Source organism: Elgaria multicarinata, chromosome 9 (genome assembly GCF_023053635.1).
Source record: "Elgaria multicarinata webbii isolate HBS135686 ecotype San Diego chromosome 9, rElgMul1.1.pri, whole genome shotgun sequence".
Classification (NCBI taxonomy): Eukaryota; Metazoa; Chordata; class Lepidosauria; order Squamata; family Anguidae; genus Elgaria; species Elgaria multicarinata.
The window spans coordinates 95805590-95830091 of NC_086179.1; the positions used below are offsets into that span (position 1 = coordinate 95805590).

The 24502-nt window shown below is 45.5% G+C and overlaps 1 protein-coding gene and 1 pseudogene across 1 annotated transcript in view; both read right to left on the reverse strand.

Moving 5' to 3' along the window:
- Nucleotides 1-2908: 2908 nt before the first annotated feature.
- Nucleotides 2909-24502, reverse strand: part of LRP6 (LDL receptor related protein 6) — a 161016-nt gene continuing 139422 nt past the window's right edge. Inside the window, exons 22-23 of the mRNA XM_063134374.1 lie at nt 7075-7172; nt 2909-6261 (exon numbers count right to left, since the gene is read on the reverse strand). Coding sequence (XP_062990444.1) covers nt 5970-6261; nt 7075-7172 — 390 coding nt within the window. The 3' untranslated portion in view covers nt 2909-5969. The remainder of the gene's footprint in view (nt 6262-7074; nt 7173-24502) is intronic.
- On the reverse strand, nt 15869-21912 carry LOC134403904 (ribonuclease H2 subunit B-like; annotated as a pseudogene).

Genomic DNA, 24502 nt, shown 5'->3' on the forward strand with positions numbered 1-24502 from the left:
CCTTCCCCCCGGTTGGCTAAAGTATACAGCACCACTGTAGCTTGGTTTTGGCAGACAATGTTGTTGTCCTACTGCAACAATGATCCCCCTGTACCTAGTCTTGGGATGGATGCCAGGCAAATTCCTCAATGCACACTACACTGACTTTAGTAGAAATATTTTCAGGACAAAAATGGTCCTTGGGATCAAACTACCAGAGGTTAACACAATAGCATAGGCAAATAAATTTCAGATCACACATATTTACAAATATATTTTTTAGGTTTATAATTTTAGCTGCAAACACCTTGGGCACTGTTTGAGTAAAACTGAATAGATACTTTCAACCTTTGACACCTAACAGAATTGGAATTTAAGGTAGTATGCGTATAGGCCAAAAAAAGCTCTTTTTAGTCCCACTGATTTCAGTGGTGAAGATTTAAATATGTGCATCTCTCTCCTACTGAAATAAATGGAACTCAAAAGTGCTTAAGGCTACAATCCCTATGCATACTTACTGATAGGCTCCCTTAAGAGTGGGACTTTGTAAACATACCTAGGATTGGGGCGTATGCTTGTTTGAATATGTGCTGTGAAGTGTAATTTGGTATACACTCTGTTTTATAATTGTGTTCAATTTATCTCAGTTGCATTGAAACATAATTTTATTTTTTTAAAAATTCATTACTCTTATTCCGCTACCCTTTTGGTATTTTTAAAGCAGAGGGCTTACTTTAAATCTCTTACATAAAAGCTAGCATTCTTAATTGATTGTCATCATGTATCCCCCAAGCTTTTAGAGCAAACACAACTATTTTTAAGCAAAACTTCAAAAAACAGACTCTAACATTGAAACTATAGGCTGAGGAGCAAAACTCTGCTTGTTTAAAAATAGTTTCTAGGTGCAATAAACAGTATTTCTGGGATTTTTGCTTTTCTGATGGAAACTGTTTGCTGGAAACTGAATTAAACATTCTTCTGTTTTTGTAGCTATAAAATCAAGCATAAAACTTATTTTTCTGATAAATATTCTACGATGTATTTACTAGAGCAATATTAAATAGACTTTTGGCCTTTACCATTCTAGAGAAGATAAGAAAGACCTGAAATCAGGATAGGTTGTATTCCTTTATGAAGGTATATGGACCACGCTAAGTATCAGGCAACCATGTCTTAAAATGTGAACACTTGACCACTGAAGTATGTGGAACAGTAGGCGTCCAATCAAGGATTGTCTTTACATAGCGGTGGGGTGAATACAAGTGCATGCATGCCCCATACAATAACATTGTGGCAGCTGGACAAAACTGTGAGCAATGGGACCAAGAGGAAACCCTGCCCTTTTGAAGTAAACGCTCCCGCAAGAGAAAAATTCCAGAAGGAAAATACTAAAGTCCGTATTAGCACAATACCTTTATTAGGCCAATTTAAGGGTCTCAAAATGCTATGCAAGCTTTCAAGTTCTTGCACAGTATTGTGTGCCCTTGTGTTGGCCTCATAAAAGCATTACGCTTATATGGATACTAACTTTTTTTTGTTTTTGGCCAATGTGGCTACGTTCACTGTTTGTGTTGTCAAGAAAAAAGTAACTCCTCATTCAGTGGGCAAGAAATGACTACTGCCTCTGATGAGTATGTTATAAGTAAAAGCACATTAGGCATAATTAAAAAAATGAGAGTGCACCCTCAAAGACCGCCATGGTTCATTGTGGCTTATTTCAGCCATGATGAGCCATGGCACCCACAGCTTATAAGATTGCCACCAGTGGACACCAATTTACCTATTCATGAAATGACCACAACCTGTTGTGTCACGAGGTTTGCCAGGAACTCACCTTTGTCAGGTTCACACAACAAGATAAGCTGTGGTCATAGGCTGAATATTCAAAATGGCCACCCACACACATGCCACTCTAAATGTTAATTTCACCCATAGTGGCTTAGCATGTGCTGTGCGAACAGGCCCATTATGTTACAGGATTTAACATAATGCGAGTGAAATCATGCAAGTTAAACCTACGTGATGACTACCGAGGAGGACACACCATTTCATTACATCAATGGTGGAGCAAGCTTGGAACACCAGCTCCTGCCCAACAGTAACTTAAGTTTAGGATTGGTTTGTTTTAGGGTACAATTCCTACAGAGATGCTAAACAAGTTACCCTGCTGAAACGTTACTGGTTTGGGTCAAGCCAGCATTTGGCATAAGACAATGTTAGCTACTTTCTTTCCAGGATTTGCCTTGTGTGCACCCCTGAAATTGGCAGCTGTCTATCATCCAAAAGCAAAGAGCTAATTCTTCCAAATGGATTTGCATTAGAAGGCAAGGGACCCTGGTTCTGTCACAGAAAGAAGATACCATGGCATAAGCTCAACCACCTCATAACAAAAATTGGCACAAACACACACATTGCAAGAAGAAAAGATTGTTGCCGACGCAGTACACGTGTTTGGATTGAGATAAAGCAATGCAATAGTCTGAATTCCCCAGTGCACGTTCATACATGCTAACTCCCAGTCAGAATGGTGTAAACAACACTAAGCAGTCAGTTCCTGACAGCACTTTGGCGTCTATTCAACCTCCAATATTCTTCACACACTGGGTATTGCAGGGAAGTTTCCTTATTGCTTACAACATATCCTTTTTTTAGGAGACCCCATAGAATTCTTTCCTGTCCAAAAAAGCCAAATGGATAACTACAGAATGTCAAGTGTCTAAAATTAAGCTCCTGTTATGCAACACTTTTGCAAATGTTGTGCAAGCTGGCCTTTGGAACCCAAGGCTGAGAGCAATTTCAAAATTTGTGCTGCAATCCTGACATGCATTTGGAAGTAAATTCCATTAAACTCAATTACATTTATTTCCAATTTGCTACATTTAGGATTAGGATTCAACCATTTTTGGTTGTCTTCAGGCACAGAGTTTATGGAGTCGAAGTAAAAGTGAGCTTCTGACGACTGAAATACAACAGTGCACAAATCCGGGGGGGGGGGGGGACGGGGGACGACGACGACCACACACCCAAAATGTACAGAATCAAAAGGAGGGGATGTTTGGAGCCTGAAAATGTTTAACTGAGACTGGCAAGGGAACAAGTAAGAACTGCTCCATACGTAAGAACGTAGCAATTATGGATGCTGTTGCTACACTGATGTTACACTGGTATCTCCCCCAACAAATAAAGTATGGAAAGGTGCCTTGTGTCTCTAAATATACCAGGGGTGCGCAACATGTGGTCCTCCAAACGTTGTTGGGCTGCAACTTCCATTATCCCCACCATTTGCTATGCTGGTTAGGGAGCTGCAGGCCAGCAATATCTGGAGGGCCACAAATTTCCAACCCCAGAAATGTGCAGTCGCAAGACACCAAGGTGTGGCCAATTGCAACTGCCCACTGTAGGACTACTGTATGTCCAACTGTTTGAAGACATCCAATGCAGGAGATTTTCAAGAATTACAATTGGGGTTGGAAGGGTTAACCCTCTGTTCTCTATAGGCTGGAATTGCCCCTCAAACCACATAGCAATTAAATTTAGAGGTGGGGAGGAACTTCGACAGGTGCCAACAGAACCTTCCTTTAAACTGAATTGCACAGGGTGGGGGCAATTTTCCTCCAAGGGGGAAAGAAAAAGAAATGTGGAGGGGAAGAGATTACAACTTAAGAATGCAACTCTATGCATGTTTAAAGAGAAAAAAGGCCTACAACTTCCAGCATTCCCTATGCTGGAAGTTGTTGGCCTCTTTTCTATCTAAACATGCACAGGGTTGCATCCTTAATTGTAACTGAAGACGAACTACTGATTTGGGATGATCTGGGACAGGGAACAAATTAAGTGAATAATTTATTTTATTTTAGGTTATTTGAATTTTATTTATTTGAAAAATATTTCAGGCTGCCTTTAAGAGTAAAACCCTCTTAAATGGCTGGCTGTTTTTTATGAAATTTAAGTAAATCATAGACATTATCTCTCAATGTGCATAGAGATATATAAATTAGTATATCTAAATTTTATGCAGATTTGCATACTATGGGCCTGGGCCCTGAACGTTTCAATTGTCTAGCAATGCCTGATTGCCCCATAATATGTGAAGCAGCTCTTCACGAAGGCAATAACATTTCCTGACACCCGTGTAGAATCAGTGTAACAAAGCTGACTTGTTTCGCCCCCAATTCCAGGAGGACGGCTCTCTGTGTCGGCCTTTATGATTGCTGTAAGTTCCAAAAGGCTGAATGTCAGGAAAGCCTCCATCAAAGGCTTACCTTCTCATTGCTCAAACAGCGAAAAAGCTGCATGCACCAGATTTTCAGCTATTGGCTCTCATCAATGAAGACCTGGCATCCCTTTCAAATCATTGAAGGGGTATAGACAAAATGAAACAAAATATGTAATGTTAACAAAACACTTTGGCAAAGAATAACTTTAAAAACTGACATTCACAGCGGTTTGGGCTTAAAAATGGAAGTTTTGCCACATAAGAGGAAGCAGCATGTTCAAGTCATACTGCAAAGACTGACTTATTGAACACCAACACGGCTCCAATCGGAAGAAGTATTTCTGACAACCCAGGAGTTCAGAAAGCATCTTGATTGAAAAAAAGTTTAAATGCTTCCTAATAAAGAAAAATAGTATTTTGATATATATGAATTGTATACTGTGATATTTACTATACACTGAAAGTACTGCAAGAATATAAGATTTCATTTACATTAAACTAATAATTCAAAGTTAAATTTAATAGTTTATAAATATGCCATCTATATTATTATTTATTATTATGTAGTATAAAAATATGACAACTTTTTTGGGCACTGAAACGTTTTGAAGAGCTGGGAGCAAAAGTTATTCAGGTATAATTACCCTTTGCCCTTATCATGGAAATATCACTGACCTGGTAGGAGAACATAACCCTATTATACTGGCAGAAAAAGAAGACTTCTCTCTCACATTCACACGCACGCACAAACACACTTGCATCCTCACAAAGGGCCTTTTCATTCTTTACTCTATTCCTCCCCCCTCCAGGATTGTACTTGAGGTGAGGCAGGGAACGGGCCTCAGGTTGGAGCACTCCCTCTTCTTTCTTCCCCTGCAGACAGAAGGTAACAAAGACATCAGGAGACCTCACATTTATTTGCATGCAGGATCTTCCTGGCCCTGCAAGAAAGGATAGGGAAGGAGTTTGCAATTCCCTGCTAGACCCCACCCCCCTATCTCAACAAGGCCCAAACGCCAAGTCAACAGCCCCACAAAGTAAAGAAACAAACAAACAAACAAAAACCCACAGCCAACAAATGATGGAACTCCCAAGGGCTGCAAAAATGGTGCAACTGAGCTACTTCAGAAGATATTAATTAAACAAAAGGTGCTATTTTCAAAAGTGTAAATGCATCTGTTTTCACCAACATGATAGCTGTTATTCTTGCAGTAGACAAAGCCCTTTGTGTACCATTAGTTATCTGCCTGACAGTTTTCTTCAAGTTTAATTTGAGTTGCTCGCCCATCAGAGTTAAAAATGCAAGAGGTTATTCAGCTCTGTGCAGATATTTATAGATGCTGCTTCATGACAGGTTCCTTTCATTCTTTTCCATGATAAAAAGCTTTCTTCTTCTTCTCCTTCTCCTCCTCCTCCTTTTTTGGTATTTGGCTCATTGAACAGCGACACATCCTGGTCCTTCCATTTCCCTATGTGCTCAGTCACTTCACTGATTTAAGGCATCTTCTTGTGTTCCATTTGGAAAAATAATAAAAAAAAAACCCTTTGTATACAAATTTTTTAAAATTCTTATGGCACAAAGCAGCAGACTCTGTTTTAGGAAAATATATAAATAACCATTTTTATCCCCATTGTATGTACAAGTTATCCCCAGTATCCCCACCCAAGCCCATTTAATAAATTTTAACTGTACACACGTCCTCCCCCCTCTTGAAAGGGACAAATAGTATGTACACTGGTGAGATGGAGGCAGTCAAAGGAGGGAGGGAGTCTCTCATGAAGAGTCCGTGCAGGGAGAAGGGGGCGGAGGGTAGAGGTGATGCGAGTAACTCCGCTCTGTGTACGGCGACGGTGGGCAGCTCTCATAATTCTCTTCTGCTGATAAGTACTGGCTGCGTGGTGTCGGAGGAGGGGGCACAGGCTCAGAATCGTAGTTCAAGTCACTGGTGTAACCCTTGCCCACTGTTGTCATCACTCTACGGCTGGGAGCGTAGTCGCTGTCACAAACGTCTGTGCTGCACGGGGTAGTGGGGGGAGCAAAATGCCGATAACTGTATGGCCTGTAACTGGATTGGAAAAGTTAAGATGAAGCCACATATAGCCTCCAAAATGCAGCCCTTTGTTAAATAGATATAAAACAACAACAACAACAATGAAAAATCGCTTTGCGTGCAATTTCAGTAAAACAAACTTGGACAAGTTATATTTCCCCAAGGGAACTGTATCTCAGCAGCCTGTTCATTCATTTGCTCTGCTCTACATTTCAATTGTGGATCAGGAAGTTTGTCAGTATACGTGCAAACCTCAAATGAGCATCCCAAAGGCAGGCCCCAAGATTACAAAACTGGGAATATTAGGTGGTCTCTGTTAAGAAAGCTGCTGGCACAGAAGCAAACTTGTAAATAGCCATCTGTCTGTCCCGGTCTCCAGGCAACATTTGCCAGGCTCTTTTTCTTTGTTTCTTAAGCAGAACCATGTTGGATCAGACTAGCATCCTGTTCATAGTGACCAACCCTTTCATGGTCAGTCACCACTAGCTCAGATTCCATCAGCAAATATGTGAAGTTAGGATTTTTCCAGACTATTTATGAACAAGTTAAAAAGCACTGGTCCTAATACAGTTCCCTGGACACAGTTGTTTAGGGCATGGAGAAATTCAACTTCATTGTTGTGAGTGGAATATGCAACCATCCAGTCAATATGGGGGTAATTTAAGTTACCCATTATTACAACACTTCCTCATTTCAATGCCTCCCTGATTTCATTTTCCATCTCAAAATCATCCCAGGTTAACTATAAAAATATTTGTGGGCTACTCAGGCTTTGAGAACTTAATTGCAAAGTTACACGAGAGTATTAATGGATGCTAATAATATTACCTGTATGATCGATGAGTAGAAGGGCTATTTGAAGAATAACCAAATTCCATAGTATAATGTGAACGCTCAGTAGCTGGTGATGGAGGAGGGTTCAAAATCTGAGAGAGAGAGAGAGAGAGAGAGAGAGAGAGAGAGAGAGAGAAGTGTGGGCAGAGCTAATTTAAACAGAACTGTGATGGTTTAAAAACACAGTAGTAAGCCAATGTTTACTTAAACATTAAGTAAGCACTAGTTCATTCTCTCTATATAGTACTGATTATTACTACTCTTACAATGTAAAGACAGGTTGCTTACCTGTAACTGTAGTTCTTCGAGTAGTCATCTGTGCAGTCACACATATGGGCTCTGCGCCTGCGCGGGGCCAGCTTCGGAAAGAACTTCTCTAGCTGAAATCTTTTTAGGCGGGAACCCCTCCCCCACCGTCCACTGAGCATGCTCAGGGGTTCCCGCCTAATCCCCTCAGTTCCTGAAAACCGCCTAAACAGTCTCACTGAGGAAAACCACCAGGTGATCACACTTAAATGACACCATAGTGGGGACTGCGAGAGGGTTGTGTGACTGCACAGATGACCACTCGAAGAACTACAGTTACAGGTAAGCAACCTGTCTTTCTTCTTCGTGGTCTCTGTGCATCACACATATGGGCGAATAGCAAGCTGACTTGCTATTGTTGTGGTGTCAGATGATGGATGTCAGATGTTGTGGTGTCAGATGATGGATGAGTTTCACAGAATTGCCGATAAGACGACACGCCCAAAAGCGCAGTCCCTACGCGCCCTAATGTCCAGACGGTAGTGGCTGGCAAAAGTCAGAGGAGTCGACCAGGTAGCTGCTTTGCAGAGGTCTGGTAGAGCGATCCCTTTTTCAAAAGCCGTAGAAGTGGCCACTCCTCTGGTGGAGTGAGAGCGCACTTTCCCCTCCAACGGGAGGCCAGCGAGTTCATAGACTAATTTGATAGTCTGAACAACCCAAGCAGATATTCTCTGAGGAGATGCTTGGAGTCCCTTTTGTTTGCCCCATAACAAACAAAAAGTCTCCGGAGAGTAGCAGTCCTGGACTGATAGAAGGCAAGGGCCCGTCTAACGTCCAGGGTGTGTAATGTCGCCTCAAGGGGGGATGTCGGCGACGGAAAAAAACTTAGCAGAGTAATATCCTGTCCAAGGTGAAAAGAAGACACAACCTTTGGAAGAAAGGCTGGGTCTGGTCTAAGGACCACTTTGCCAGCATGAAACACCGTATAGGGTGCGTCCATACGGAGTGCCGCTAACTCTGATGCATGTCTAGCAGACGTGATGGCAACGAGGAATGCCACCTTGAAAGTTAGCAATCGCAAGTCCGATTTTGCTAATGGCTCAAGGGCTTGGCAGACAGTGCCTTGAGCACCACAGAAAGGCTCCATTGAGGAACAAAGGAACGAACTGGTGGGATGGTATTTTTCATACCTTTCATGAAACGTTTGGTTAAAGGGTGGGTGAAGACCGAACAGCCCTGAACCCAACAGTGAGAGGCAGAAATAGCTGCCAAATAAACTCTAAATGACGAGAACTTGAGTCCTTTTTTAAATAAAGAAAAAAGAAAAGAAAGCACAATGGGTAAAGGTGCTGTAAATGGGTTTTCATTTCTGCTGAAGGCAAAAGCAGAAAAAGCTTCCCACTTTTTAGCGTATGATTTTCTGCCAGAATAATGTCCCATACATCAGCAGGCAGGGATAGATTATCTATCGTTGCCTGATTCTCCACGCTGTCAGGCTCAGGGACCGGACATCTGGGTGGAGAATGAGTCCTTTCTCCTTGGAGATAAAGTTGTGACATTGGGGCAGTTTGATAAACTCCACTGAGGACAGTTTGAGTATCGGAGTGAACCACGGCTGCCTTGGCCACCAAGGTGCTACTAATATGGCGCTGTCGTTGTCTGTGCGCAACTTCAGGATCACCTTGGATAGGAGTGGTATTGGGGGAACAGGTACAGCAGCTGTCCTGTCCATGTCCTCTCGAAGGCGTCTCCTAGGGATCCTGTCCCGTGACCCACCCATGTGCAGAATTTGTTGCAGATGGCGTTCTCCGGTGACGCGAATAAATCTATTGCAGGCTGTCCCCATGCCTGAAAGATCAGTTCGAGAACAGAGTCTTTCATCTGCCACTCGTGCGTGTCCACGAAGGTGCGGCTGAGGTTGTCTGCCAGGATATTGTCCTGGCCTGCGATATGAATGGCCGATAAGGTCATGTCGTGGGCGATAGCCCAGTGCCAAATGTCCAATGTTAGGGAAATCAGGTTGATAGACCGTGTTCCACCCTGTTTGTTTATATGCCAAACAGCAGCCATGTTGTCTGTATGGATTTGGATGACATGTCCTGACAAGGTCTGCTGAAAGGCATACAGTGCCTTTTGGATGGCCATCAGTTCTAGGACATTTATATGCCTTTTCCTGTCGGAAAGGCTCCAACGCTCCTGAATTGTAAGATCTCTGCAGTGGGCTCCCCAGCCCAGAAGGGATGCGTCTGTCATCAGATGTTGAGATGGCAGTGGAGGTCTGAAGTCCAGGCCCTGCATAATGTTGGACAGATCTGTCCACCAAAGAAGAGTGTCCTTTACTTTGGTAGGGGGCAACAATTTCACTCGATGAGCGTCCATTGTATTGTCGTACTCCCGCAGAAGCCACAATTGTAGAGGTCTCATGTGCAAGCGTGCCCAAGGGACAACGCTGATAGTTGCCGCCATGAGACCTAGTAGTCTTTGCACCTGGAAGGCAGATATGGTCTTGGAGTGAAAAAATTTGAGTGCAAGTCGAATTAATGTTGCAGCTCTATCCTCCGGAAGGAAAGCCCTGGAGCGGGTTGAGTCCAGAATTGCTCCAAGGAATTTAATTTTTTGAGTTGGTTGAAAATTTGATATATATTTTTTTGTTGATGCAAAGGCCTAATTCGCTAAGGAGGTTGATGGTAAGGTGGGTGTTACGGGTGGCTTCCTGCCACTATCGGGTGGCTTCCTGCCACTACGGGTGGCTTCCCAGCCACTATCAACCAATCGTCCAAGTAGGGGTAAATCTCTACCCCTCGAGTTCTCAGAAAGGCGCAAACTGGTGCCATACACTTTGTGAAGACTCCGGGAGCAGTAGAAAGACCAAACGGAAGCACTTTAAATTGGAAAATGTCTTCCCCTACTATGAACCGGAGGAATTGGCGATGGTCAGGGTAAATTGAGACATGAAAGTAAGCATCTTTGAGGTCAATGGAAGTAAACCAGTCCCCTTGGGAGAGGAAAGGTAAGATGCTTGCTAAGGAGTTCATCCGGAATTTTTTAGGATTGCTGAACTTGTTCAGGTCTCTAAGGTCCAAAATAGGTCTTAGCCCCCCATCCCATTTAGGAACCGTAAAGTAGCGAGAGTAGAACCCGCACATTAGGGCATGAGTTGGTAATCGCTCTATGGCACCCTTCTCCAAAAGAGACTTGGTCTCTTGCAATAGAGCGTCTGTAGGTGGAGAGAACCTTGCGGTTCCTAGGGGAGGGAGGGTGGTAAACTCAATTTTGTAGCCCCGAGAAATGATGTTGAGGACCCACCTGTCGGCGGAAATGGTGGTCCAACTATTATAAAAGGGGGCAAGGATGTCACCAAATTTAGGTGCAGAAATTATAATTATGGGGCAGTCAAAGACGCCGTCTTTGACCTTGGTCCGGTTTGCTTGTTTTGTTTGAAGCGTCCTGAAAATTGTTGCCTCTTGTACTGACCTTGGGGTTGGTACAGAGGGGGTCTATCTTGCAACTGTTGCTGCTGTCTGGGCTGGAACTGTTGTTGAGCCCTAGGCCAGCGTCTTGGGCGGAATGCTCTTTGAATCTGTTGTTGCTGCTGCCCAATTCCCTGTTGAGTTATGGCTTTAAAAGCTGATTAGTTATGGCACAGACTGGGTTTCTGACACATAACCTTTTGTGTTAAGTCTCTGTCTGGGCCTTCCAGAGACTAGCAGAGATTGCAGCGGTTCTCAGCCAAGTCAGCAAAGACGTGAATTAAGACAGAGATTTTTGTAGGTTAAAACAAACCTTTTACTGGCAAATAAATATATAATTTAGTTATGGCAGTACAGATACAAATACTTACCAACGGTCAGTCAATACAGCTCACATCAAGTTGGGTAAGGGACATGGAAGTTATACAGGAACTTGAAAATACATTTACTTTTATAGACAACCTGTACAATGATGCAACTCCTTGCAACCCTTAATTGAAGACAATCAGTTAGACAATTATTCAATTATGACACTCAATGTCCAGGTGTAGAGTTGACCTTTAAGTTTCTGCTGAGTCTTCTGTTCCTCCAGATCCTCAGCAATTAACAAATCAATGGAAAACATAACCAGGATCCATTCCAGGATCCAACATTCCCATCTTTTTGGCCATGTTCTTGGCCTTTTGGATGTTTTCCATCGATTCGTCGGTGGAAGAATGAAATAGGCCGTCTCCATCAAAAGGCAGGTCTTCGATACGGGTGCGTGCCTCTTGGGATAATCCTGCAGACCTCAACCAGGCATGTCTTCGTAGGGCTATGGACCCTACCATGGCTTTTGAGGCGCAGTCCGTCGCGTGGCGAGCTGTGTTAAGCTGCTGCCTTGATAGTGTCATGGCCTCAGTGTAAAATACATTCGCCAGTTCCCTTTGGTCATCTGGCAGATAACCAGACAGGGATGCCATCTTCTCCCACAAGAAGAGTTGGTATTTTGCCATGGTGGCTTGGTAATTATGCACACGTAATGACAATGCAGTTGAAGAATAGATTCTTCGGCCTATGCCGTCCAGCCGACGGCCTTCTTTATCTACAGGCGCACTGTGTCTCTTATGAGTGCATCCCTGAGATGCCTCTACAATTATGGAGTTGGGCTTGGGATGGGTGAAAAGAAAAGGAGCAGTCTTTTCTTGTATTTTGTATGTATTGTCTAACCTCTTGGACGTTGGTGGCATAGAGGAGGGCAGCTTCCACGACTGCTGTGCAGCGCGTAACAGCACGGGCAGGTATGGGATGGCTGCTGGAGTAGCTGATTCACAGTATGCATTGTCGTACACTGGATCGTTTAATTTTTCAATGGGTTGAGACATTTCAATCCCCAATGATCTTGCCATCCTTTGCACTTGATCGGCAAAGTGCGATAGGTCTTCTGAAGAGGAGACCACATCCGAAGTCCCTACAAGGTCATCAGGGGAGGGAATGGATGGTACCGGTGAAGCCTCTTGGGAGGAGTCAGACTGGTAGTCCTCCTCCGATAAGACGTCCAAAATGTGTGGCATCGTCCCTGAGTTCGGACGTGGTTGTAATGCTTGAGTCGGTACCGTGGTGGTCGGTACCGTAGCTCGCATTGGTTGCGGCAGGCACCTCAGTACCGCTGATTGAGGCGCAGGCGGCATGGCTGCAGCATCCTCCGGGGGCGGTGGATGGGTGACCGTCTCGGAGGGTGGCTGACGAAAACGCGAGTATGGATCATACGGGCGTTCTTGAGGGTAGTAATATTCTTGGTGCCCTCTGTGCCTCCAGTCCTCATAGTAATATGGAGGAAAATGTGGAGGTTGCCAATCGGAATAGTAGCCCGTACCCCTCTGTGGGGACCTGGGTCTTTCGCTGTAAGCAGCATATTGCCAACTGGAATGAATTGAAGCCGGTGAACGATCATGGCCATATCCATAAGGAGGTGTTTCTCGGTATCGATAGCCTTCGGTATCGACCTGTGGTTGCTGTCAGTACCGACGTCCGTCAGTATCGATGTCTTCTCGGTACCGAGGGAAAAAAGGTCTCCGATCTGCAATGGTATTATCCAGCGAGTAAGGGCACCTTCCCAAATCGATGCCCTTACACTGGGCTCGTCAGTCGGGACCATGACAATATGCAGCGGCAACGGGACTGGTGAGTTAGCAACCGGCTCCTCACGCAGCGGTGGGTTCGGTACCGATGGCGAAGATGGGGTCGCCCATCTCGGTATCGAAAAAGGTGTCAGTAGCGATAGCCTCGGTATCGGGCTAATCGCATGCGAGGGATGTCTCTGTAGTGAGAGACTCGATATCGGGCTTCTATGCCCTGTGTCGCGGCTCGGTACCGAAGTACTCGGTACCGGGCTCCTCAGTACCGACGGAATCGGTTTCGGTGACTTTTTCTTTCCATTTTTTGTCATGGATTTGCTCTTTTTTCTCTGAGGGTTTTCGGCCTCAGAGTGCTCTCTCGCTCTCTTAGAGATCTTCTTTGCTGCCTTTTTTGCGGACTGAGAGGAGGAGGGGGGAACCGCTAAGGCTTCACTCCTTGTTGGAGGATTTTGGGGCATAGACTCCATCTTGTGTGGAGATGTAGAAACGCGAGCTCTCGGTTTATCTACTGTCTCCAAAGCCTTTTCCCAGAGAGTGGCCTGAAGGCGCTCTACGTGGTTTTTTTCGTGCCTGCCTTGAAAACTTCAAGCAAAAGGCACACAACTCTACAACATGAGTCTCCCCCAAGCAGAGCAAGCACAAAGAATGTCCATTGGTTTGTGCTATTTTCTGTCCACAACTGGAACACTTCTTGAAGAGGCCTTGATGTGCCATAGGCACCAAGACACCGACGAACAAACAAATATATATATATATATATATATAATAGGAAAGATAGAAAACTGGAGAAACAAGAGAAAGAAGGAAAAATTGATAGATTTTTCAGCTATGGTATAACAAAAACGCACTATACCAAGAGAAGTCTCCAAACGCTGTTGACCCACAGGCAGTTGAAGAGAACTGAGGGGATTAGGCGGGAACCCCTGAGCATGCTCAGTGGATGGTGGGGGAGGGGTTCCCGCCTAAAAGATTTTCAGCTTAAGAAGTTTCCGAACCTGGCTCTGCGCAGGCGCAGAGCCCATATATGTGATGCACAGAGACCATGAAGAAGAATCCTAGGCTTGTCTATTCAGAAGTAAGCCCCACTGAATTAAGTGGGTCTTACTAGCAGGTAAGTGTGTATAGAATTGCAGCTCTTTGGGTATCCCCTTTTATGTCCTGCTTTTTGTCCATGGCAGAATTTCAAGGTGGCTGCATTATGTGCCCTTCAGACTGTGCCCTGGGAGCAAAATTGAGGAATGTAGAACATTTATTTATTTATTACCTTTATAAATCACATTCCTATTTAAGAAACCCCAAAGCAGTGAACAAAGAAATATTAGCTTGGCTGCCTCTCCCTGGTCCATTAATGCACAGGAGACTGGAGCATTATCAAATTTGGTTACACTGAGTTTGAATAACAACAACAACAACAATTTCTTACCCGCCTCTCCCTTTGGATCGAGTCGGGGAACATTAGTACAACAATACGATATAAATCAAATACATAAAATTAATTAAAAAGCATATAAAACTAATATAATATTAAAATAACAATCAGGACATCTTAAAATTCTTAGGTTTAAAATTCATCTGGGTAGGCCTGCCAAAAGAGATTAGTCTTTATGGCTGTCTTAAACTCAGAGAGAATGTTAAGCTGATGAATCTCCTCTGGCAGGTCATTCCAAAGTCTAGGAGCGACAGAAGAAAAGGTCCTCTGGGTAACAGTTGTCAGCCTAGTTTTTGCTGACTGAGGTAAGTTCTCCCCAGAGGACCTCAGTGTGTTTGGCAGATTGTATGGGAGAAAGCGATCTCGCAGGTAACCTGGCCCCAAACCGTGTAGAGCTTTAAAGGTAATGACCAACACTTTGTATTTTGCCCCAAAACTAATTGGCAGCCAGTGGAGTGATTTTAAATTTGGTGTAATATGGTCACCCCTAAATGTACCAACCTGGCTGCCATATTTTGAAGTAATTGAAGTTTCTGAACTAGGTACAATGGTAGCCCCACGTACAGCACATTGCAGAACTCAAGCCTTGAGGTTACTAGTGCGCACTACCATCTTTAGGAAAGGGCGCAGCTGACGTAACAGCTGAAGCTGATAGTAAGCACTCCTGGCTGTTGCATCTATCTGGGCTGTCATTTGGAGTGACGGATCCAGGAGCACACCAAAGTTGCAAACACAGTCTTTCAGGGGGAGTGTAGCCCCATCCAGAACTGGTTGACACACCTCCAAACCCAGGGTAGGGCCATTGACAGTAAGCACCTCCGTCTTGTCTGAATTCAGCTTGAGTTTGTTTTTCCTCATCCAGTCCATTACCGCCTCCAAGCATTCATTCAGAGGAGACACTATCTTTAGCTGATGCTGTTATCCAAGGCATAGAGAAATATATTTGGGTGTCATTGGCATACTGATAGCACCCTGCCCCATGTCTCCGAATGATTTCTCCCAGCAGTTTCATGTAGATGTTAAACAGCATTGGGGATAGGATGGCGCTTTATGGTACGCCATACAACAGCTCCTTCTTTGAGGAGCAACTATCCCCAAGCATCACCATCTGGAATCTACCTGAGAGATAGGACCGGAACCACTGGAGCACAGTGCCCCCGATTCCCAAACCCCTCAGGCGATCCAGAAGGATGTCATGGTTGATGGTATCGAAAGCCATGGAAAGGTCCAAAAGTACCAGCAGGGACACACTCCCCCTGTCAATACTCATGCGGAGATCGTCCACTAAGGCGACCATAGCTGCCTCAACTCTGTATCCTGCCCTAAAGCCAGTTTGAAATGGGTCTAGAAAATCCGTATCATCCAAGACTGCTTGGAGTTGGAAGGCAACTGCCCTCTCGATCACCTTGCCCCAAAATGGAAGATTTGATGCCGGTCTGAAATTAGTATTTTTATTTTATTTGTGGTATTTGTATACCACTGAATATAATAAAATCTCTCAACAGTTATCTATACTATAAGCTCCTAATAGATTAATCAGCATCATCTATATAACAGTTTGCCAGAAGGAGACAGCAGCAAATGGGCAAGGTAGATCAAGGCAGAATTGCCTGGAGGATAAGGAATAGGATTTAGTAAGCCAAAATCTAGTGCTTAGTGCAAGAGATTCCTGCCACATACTACAAGGAAAGATGACCTCCTTCCTCGTCCAATCTCACCTGGATAACAGATACTCACAACACAAGTTATATTTCTTTGAATGGTTTTAGGAATATTCCTTGTTAAAACAAGGCATCCAAATTTCATTTTATCCCCCTCATCTCTTCCTCTGGTGACGTACTGACATCTTTGATGCAGGCTCTGCTGAAGGAGCTGTAGCTTCTGGAAGTCGTAAATATTTAGCTAAATATTTAGAGTTGATTTTAAACTCAACTCTTCAAGAATATATTCTGATATGAAACCATGAGCATAGCAAATATAGTCCTCTTCTGTGGCATCTCTGCTGTGTTTACCAGTGATAAAAGTAGCCGATTGTACCTTTCCATCCACATGCACATTGCGGCCTTTTAAAACTTTCACCGTCTGGTCAACCTTCTTCTTTAGCCACTTCAGTGCTTTCTCCTCACTGTATTATAAAACTTCCTGCCACCTCTTTCTTTTTCTTCTACTAGGTAGTGAATTGACCCTGAAAGACTTGTGCATTGTAGCAACATTGCACAGGAAGAAAACTCCTCATCCATCAAAATCTAGTCCAGTGGCTGAAACTTTCCTTGCTCCTCCTCTGCCTTGATGAGGAAGAACAGTGCAAGAAATAAGGGATCCATTGGTGCAGCAAAGAACAGACGTCCATCATGCTGAACAGCTTGACCTATAAACCATGACCAGTATTCTTCATGAAAAGCTTTTACTTCAAACAGCTGATGAGCATCACTACTGAATAAGTAAAGGGCTGCTTGTCCTGTACTTGGATTCCACAGTCTTGTAAACAAAGGTCTGCCTTTTTCAGGAGATAAGTAGCAGATACTGGGGCTACGATCACCCGCTGCTGCTCTTCTCCGTGGGAGTTGGCGGCGCAGCCCGCCACTGCCTCCCACTTGGCATGTTGCTTCGGCTTGCAACGCTACTAGCTACAGCCACTGCCACCTCCTCGTCCTCTTTCGTACTGTAGACTTATATAAAGTTAGACAAAGTCCAGGGGGTCCAGGGAGGGCTTTTTTAGAAGCGGCCATAGCACCGTTTCTTTTAAACATGGTGGAAAACTCCCTTCCCTGAGAGACGCATCAGTAATATATTGTAGTTGTAGTCTAACTGCATCTCCTCCCTGGGTGACCAGCCAAGAAGGGCAGGGATCAAGAGGACAAGTTGTCTTCCTTTCTCGTCCAAGCAGCTTGTCCACGTCATCGTTACTCGCCAACTGAAACTGATCCAGTGTAAGCCTACTTGCGGAGTTGCTGGACACTTCATTGTCAGCATCTTATAATCACGGCATCTAAATTGGCTCTTATCCAAGAGATTTTATCTGTGAAATGATCGTTAAACGCAACACAGCAAACTACCGAAGGCTTTAAAATCAGGTTCAGGGGGGTCTGAATTAGACCCCTCACCACCCTGAGCAGTTCTACTGGATGCGAATTCACAGACACAATGCATGCAGAGAAGAAAGCTTTCTTCGCTGAACGCATTGCCGCCCCATAGTAACCAAGATGTTCTCTATGTCGTGTCTTGACGGATATAAGTCAAGTTTTCCACCATCGATGCTCTAGTCGTCATCCTTCCTGCTTCAACTCCCTGAGATATGCAGGTTGCTTACCTGTAACTGTAGTTCTTCGAGTGGTCATCTATGCATTCACACATATGGGCTTTGCGCCTGCGCAGAGACCAGACCGGAACCTTCTATAGCTGAGTGGAACGTTTTTGGCGGGAACCCCTCCCCCACGCTACTGCGCATGTCCATGGGGTTCCCGCCCTTCCCTCAGTTTACAGGAGTCCGACATTGTGCCCCCATAAACCTGAGTGTAATTTCAATAAAGTACATTCCACACATAACTGTGTCATTTGTAAGTCTCACACCACCAAGTGGGGATGGTGGGTGGGTTGTGTGAATGCATAGATGACCACTCGAAGAACTACAGTTACAGGTAAGCAACCTGCATTTCTTCTTCGTGGTCTCTATGCATCACACATATGGGCGAGTAGCAAGCTGACATACCTTTGGAGGTGGGTTGGTGCATCATCTGAAGATCTCTGAAAGCACTGTCCTCCCAAACGAGCAGTCCTGCCTCGCACGAGTGTCCAAACTGTAGTGCTTGACAAACGTGGATGGAGTGGACCACGTTGCAGCTCTACAGACTTCAGTCAGTGGAACACCTCTGGTGAAGGCCACCGAAGTTGAAACAGCTCTGGTGGAATGAGCTGTCACAGGTTTCACTAACTCCATTTTAGAAATAGAGTAGGCCAATTCAATTGCCTCCACTATCCAACGTGACAGTCGTTGGCAGGAGACAGGGAGTCCCTTAGAAGGCTCCCCATAACAAATAAACAACTGTTTTGTCTTCCTAAAATTGTCCGTTCTGTCCTTGTAAAAAGCAAGAGCCCTTCTTACATCGAGAGTATGCAAGGAAGACTCAAGAGGTGTAGATGGATTAGGAAAGAAAGCAGGCAAAGTAATGTGCTGGGACAGATGAAAAGTTGACACTACCTTAGGTAGGAAGGCTGGATCTGTGCGTAGCACAACCTTATCCTTATGAAAGATAGTGTATGGGACATCTATCCTAAGAGCTCTAAGCTCACTTGCTCGTCTTGCCGATGTAATGGCTACTAGAAAGACAGTCTTTAAAGTAAGTAGCCTAAGGTCTGTCGAAGCCATGGGCTCGAAGGGCTTGCGTGTCAGTGCTTGCAGCACAACTGACAGGCTCCATGGCGGCACGATACTCTTCACAGTCGGTATCGTGTTCTTCAGACCTTTCAGAAATTTCTTGGTTGTTGGATGGGTAAAAGGTGTAAACCCATCTATACCTTGGTGAAAAGATGTAATCGCAGCAAGGTGAACCCTGATGGATGCGAGCTTAAGTCCTTGCTGGAAGAGTGTCAATAAATAATTGAGGATGAAAGACAAATGGCAAGATTCTGGTATTTGACCATCTTTTGAAGCAAAGTTCTGAAATCTTTGCCACTTTGCCGCATAAGCCTTTCTTGTGGAAGGCTTTAGTGCTGCTAATATAATGTGGTCCACAGTCAAAACTCTGATCCCAGAGGAGGAGTGGCTATTATCCTCCATGCAGTCAACTTGAGGGTCGACAAATCTGCGTGTCGAACCTTGCCCTGGTGTCGAGACAGGAGCTTCGGTATCGACGGAAGCCTGATGTAATCCCCTCTCGATAACCGAAGAGCGTGGGAGAACCACGTCTGTCGAGGCCACCACGGCGTGATCAGGATGCAATCGGAGTTGTCCATCTGGATCTTGGCTATCACTCTTGTCAAAAGTGGAAAGGGAGGAAACATGTACAGGAGATTTCCTCTCCAAGTCCTGGTGAAAGCGTCTCCTAGAGAGCGCTTTCCTTTTCCTGCCCTGCTGCAAAACTTGGCGCAGACCGCGTTGTTCTCGGTAGCGAAGACATCGACAGCAGGGCGGCCCCAGTACCGAAAAAGGCTTTCCCGCACTTCGACGTCGAGCTCCCACTCGTGGTCGACATGGAAGGATCTGCTGAGAGAGTCCGCAATGACGTTTTCCTTGCCGGCTACATGGATCGCAGTCAGGTAAGTCCTTCTCTTTATGCACCAGTTCCATATCCTGAGTGCAGAACGGTTCAGAGGGTGCGATCTTGTTCCACCCTGCCTGTTGATGTATGCCACCACGGTAGTATTGTCCGTCGCGATCAAGACATTCTTGCCCTCGATCAACTGTGCAAATGCTCTTATTGCATTTTCTACAGCCATGAGTTCGAGGTGATTGATGTGCTGTTCTCTCTGTGATCGAGGCCAACGACCTTGAGCAGTAAGGGAGTCGCAATGAGCTCCCCATCCTTCTAAGGATGCATCCGTCGTGATCGTTACCGAAGGCGCCTGTTGTTGGAATGGAACGCCTTCGAGAAGAGTCGACATCGAGAACCACCATTTCAGCGATGCCCTGACTTGCTTCGGTAACGAAAGGTAAGTTCGTCGGGCATTGAGCCTGAGATCGAAAGTCCTTAAAAACCAGGCCTGCAATACCCTCATTCTGAGTCTTGCAAACCTGATGACTGCCGTAGTGGCTGCCATCAGGCCTAATAGTCTCTGGACTGTCCAAGCCGATACTTTCCGACGACTTTCGATGTCGATGGCTAACTGCTGCAAGGTGTTTGCCCTGGTTGAAGGTAAGTATGCTCTCCCGTCTCGAGAGGATAGGGTTACCCCTATGAAGTCCAATCTCTGCTGCGGAGTCAAAATGGACTTTTCGTGGTTGACCCACAGCCCCAACGAGTCCAACAGGTTGAGGGTGGTTAGTATATCCGACTGGAGCGCCTCGCTGCTGTCCGCTACGAGAAGCCAATCGTCCAGGTACGGATAAACATAAATGCCTTTCTGCCTTAGGTGGGCGCATACCACCGCCATGACCTTCGTGAAGACTCTCGGTGCCGTGGCCAACCCGAACGGAAGAACGGTGAACTGGTACTGGGATGCACCGATCGAAAACCGCAGGTAAGCTTGATGCGACTTCCTGATGGAGATATGGAAGTACGCATCCTTCAGATCCACCACTGCGAACCAAACTCCTTTTTGTAGAAGCTGCAAAATTGAAGTAACCGTTGTCATACGGAACTTCTTCGGGGTGATGAACTCGTTCAGTTGTCTTAAGTCCATGATCGGTCGAAGACCTCCATCTTTCTTCGGGACCGTGAAGTAACGGGAGAAAAAACCTTGGTTGATTTCCTCTGTAGGTACGGGAGAGATGGCTCCTTTCGATAGCAAGGTCTGTACCTCGAGTAGCAGAGGAGGGGATGGAGTCGTTACTTTCACGCCGGAAAAAGGAGGAAGGGCATCGAGCTCGATGGCATAGCCCGAGTTGATGATAGTGAGCACCCAGGAGTCTGATGTTATTGACTCCCATTGATGGTAATGGGGTGCTAGGCGGTTCGCAAAAGGGAGTGGATCTGGGGCCGAAGAGTCAAACCCGCTGCTTTTTAGAGAAGTCGGGCTGACGTTTTTCCTGCTGGAAACGACTCTGATAAGGCCGTTTCCTTTGAAGTTGTTGCTGCTGCTGCCTTGGTTGCTGGTATTGAGACCGCTGCTGGTATTGTTGTTGTGGGGGAGGCCTTGTCCATCTTCTAGGTTTGTATTGTACAGAAGGGGCAGAAAAACCCATCTTTTTAGCAGTCGTACGAGCCTTATAGATGGAATCTAAGGTCTCGTCAGTTTTTGAATTAAACAACCCTTCGCCATCGAAGGGCATGCTTTCGATTCTGGCTTTTGTCTCGGTAGGGAGGTTGGCTGATCGTAGCCAGGCATGCCTCCTCAAAGAAATGGCCCCCATCATATTCTTTGAGTGGCAATCGACTTGATGCCTCGCAGTTGACAATTGTTGCCTCGCAATCGCCGAAGCCTCCGTTTGGAAGACCCTCGCTAAGTCTCTTTTATCCTCTGGGAGGTAGTCACATAGTGACCCCACTTTCTCCCAGAGGAAGAGCTGGTACCGTGCCATTGTTGCTTCGTACGTTGAAGCTTTGATACCGAGGGAGGATGCCGCGTAGATCTTTCTACCTGCCAAATCCAACTTCCTACCCTCCTTGTCAACGGGAGCAGCATGAGCTCTTTGAGAATGACCCTGGGCTGATTCAACCACAATGGAATTCGGTTTTGGATGCTTAATTAAAAATCCAGCATCCCGTTCTTGAATCCTATAAAGAGATTCTAATCTCTTTGAAGCTGGTTGTGTTACCGATGGTGTCTCCCATGCGAGTTGTGCTGTCTGTTTGAGTGCCGGCGGAAAAGGGATCGCAATTGACAGACTAGTCTTTGTTTGAAAGACATCGTAGATGGGATCGACCTCCGGTTCGACCGCTTGTTCCAGGTCTAAGCCGAGTGCACGGGCCATCCTTAACATATGGTCCGAAAACCTCACCATATCATCCGAAGGTGATGAAGGGTCCTCTCCATGTACGTCATCATTAGGTGACGGTACCGATGCTGCTGCAGTGTGTATTGAGTCCGAATCAGATGGGTAGTCACCCTCTGGGGATGATACGGTAACCAGTTGCATAGGATCCCGCTCCGTCGGTACCGTGGCAGCTGCAGCAGCTGGTGTCGAAGGGTGGCTTCGACGTCGAGATGGAGATTGATATGCTGATGGAGGCCGTAGCGGTAATTGGCAGACCCTAGTGGTAGGAGGAGGTTGAGGAAAACATTCCTCCTGCGGATAATGATAGGCTTGATCTGTATCATAGTATCTTTGGGTACGGTATCGATCCCAATCATAGAAACTCTGCCTGTCTTGGGGCTCAGAATATCGGGAGACTCTGTCCCAATCACGCCTCGGTGTTCGTCTAGGCGACACCTGCAGAGGGATTACATTCTGGGATGTTTGAGGTCTTGTAGGCTCCCGAGCCGAAGCTGCTGATGCGGAGTCTCGTAACTCACCCTCTGATAGACTAGGAGGGTGTGTCGGTACCGTCTTCCTCGGTATCGACTGAGGTCTCGGGGTCGAGACATGCCTCGATACCGTAACAGCGGTAGGAGGAGTTGTTTGCCCTCGAGGGGGCTCAGATAGTCTGGGAGAGCCATGAGAGGTTTTCTCCGCAGATTTCTTCTTCTTTTTCTTTTTCTTTTCCATTTCGGAGGAAGATTTTGGCGTTCTGGCCTTTTTAGCAATCTTTTTGGCTGCAGAACTTGCCAAAGACCGGCCAGGCGTCAGGGGTATCTGTGCCCTATCAATTGCTCTGGCTTGCACATTCGTCCCTGTGCTTCGGTCAGAAACGGACTTATCAGTTGCCGTTTTATCCATTGGAGCTTCTGTAGCTTTGAGGGCTTTCTCCCAAAGTATTGAGCGAAGGCGGTCTGCCCTGTTCTTTCTGGTCTGCTTCGTAAAGGACATGCAATGGTGGCACGCCTGTACAATATGGCCTTCGCCCAAACAAAGGACACAGAGGGAGTGTCCGTCCGTAGGAGGTAGTTTGGCTCCGCACTTGACACACTTGCGGAACGGGGCCTTTACTGCCATGCGGCAGTCGCGACCGTAGTCGCTAAGATAAGCTATCTACAAGAATATAATAATAAATTTTTTTTTTTTTTTTTTTTATAGATGAAAAGAGAAAAAGGGCGAAAAAGAAGAAAGCTGAAGAAAGCTGAAGAAAAAGGTAAGTAGAAAATATTTTTAAACAGATTTAAGCAGAGAAACGCTAGAGGTTCAGTCTTTTGGTCTAGGCACGATGGCGGACGACGAAGAACTGAGGGAAGGGCGGGAACCCCATGGACATGCGCAGTAGCGTGGGGGAGGGGTTCCCGCCAAAAACGTTCCACTCAGCTATAGAAGGTTCCGGTCTGGTCTCTGCGCAGGCGCAAAGCCCATATGTGTGATGCATAGAGACCACGAAGAAGAACTTCTGTATACCAAGGTGCCCGATTGGAAGTGGGTCAGAGAGAATATTTGGCGGTGATCGTGTCAATAGCCCTAGTTAGGTCTGGATTCCATCTATTAACCAGGGCTTCAACAGGATCTTCGACAATACCATCCATAGAACCCTCTAAGGCTATCTAAAATCCAAAAGGATCCATCAGACTTTGAGGGCGGACCCTCTTAATAGGTCCACCACTCTGCAGGGGTGGATGGTAGCCATAATACTAACCGTGACCAGCAAATGATCTTTCCATGACAACACAGAGGTATTTATCACCTCCGCCCACAGATCCATCTGTTTTGAGCGGAAAACAGCATCGGGGGTGTGACCTGCAGAATGTGTGGGTCTAGAGACCAGTTGGGATAGGCCCATGTTTGTCAAGGATGCCATGAACTCCTGAGCTGCACCTGCCAAACTGGTTCCGAATGGGATGTTGAAGTTACCCAGGACCAAAGGCCTGGGTGACTCCAACACCAACTCTGAGACCAGTTCCATGAGCTCGGCCAAGGAATCTGATAAGTAGCAGGGTGGCTGGTACACTGACAGAATCCCCAGTCTATCCCTGGTCTCTAGAGTCAGGTACAGACACTCAATGTGTTTCAATTCCCAGACAAGAAGTCTGGTCGGGTTAAGAATGTCTTAACCCGCCCACTTTTCCTCGCTTGCTCACTAGGCCACTATCATCTGCTAGCCAGGTCTCTGTGAAGCATGCCAGGTTGGCTTCCTCGTCTGTAAGGAGGTCATGGATAATATTTATTTTGTTTTTAACTGACCTAGTATTGCATAGAAGCAAGGAGAGGTTCTGTGGGTGGCTTGGTTCGTTCTCTAAGTTCCCCAGGGTGGCAGGGCAACCAGAAGGTAAGATCGGTGTTAAATCTCTCTTTCTCCTTCCCCTGTAATGGCACTTCACTTTGCCATCACCATATCTCCTTTGTTTATTGCTGAGTTATGTTATCATTCAATATATGCTATGGTTCTGCAGAGGTTGAAACTTTAAAAATCAGTTGTATTGTTATTGCAGTTATGTTGTATATACGTATTTTAAAAATACAGGGACATGTTTAAGTTCTA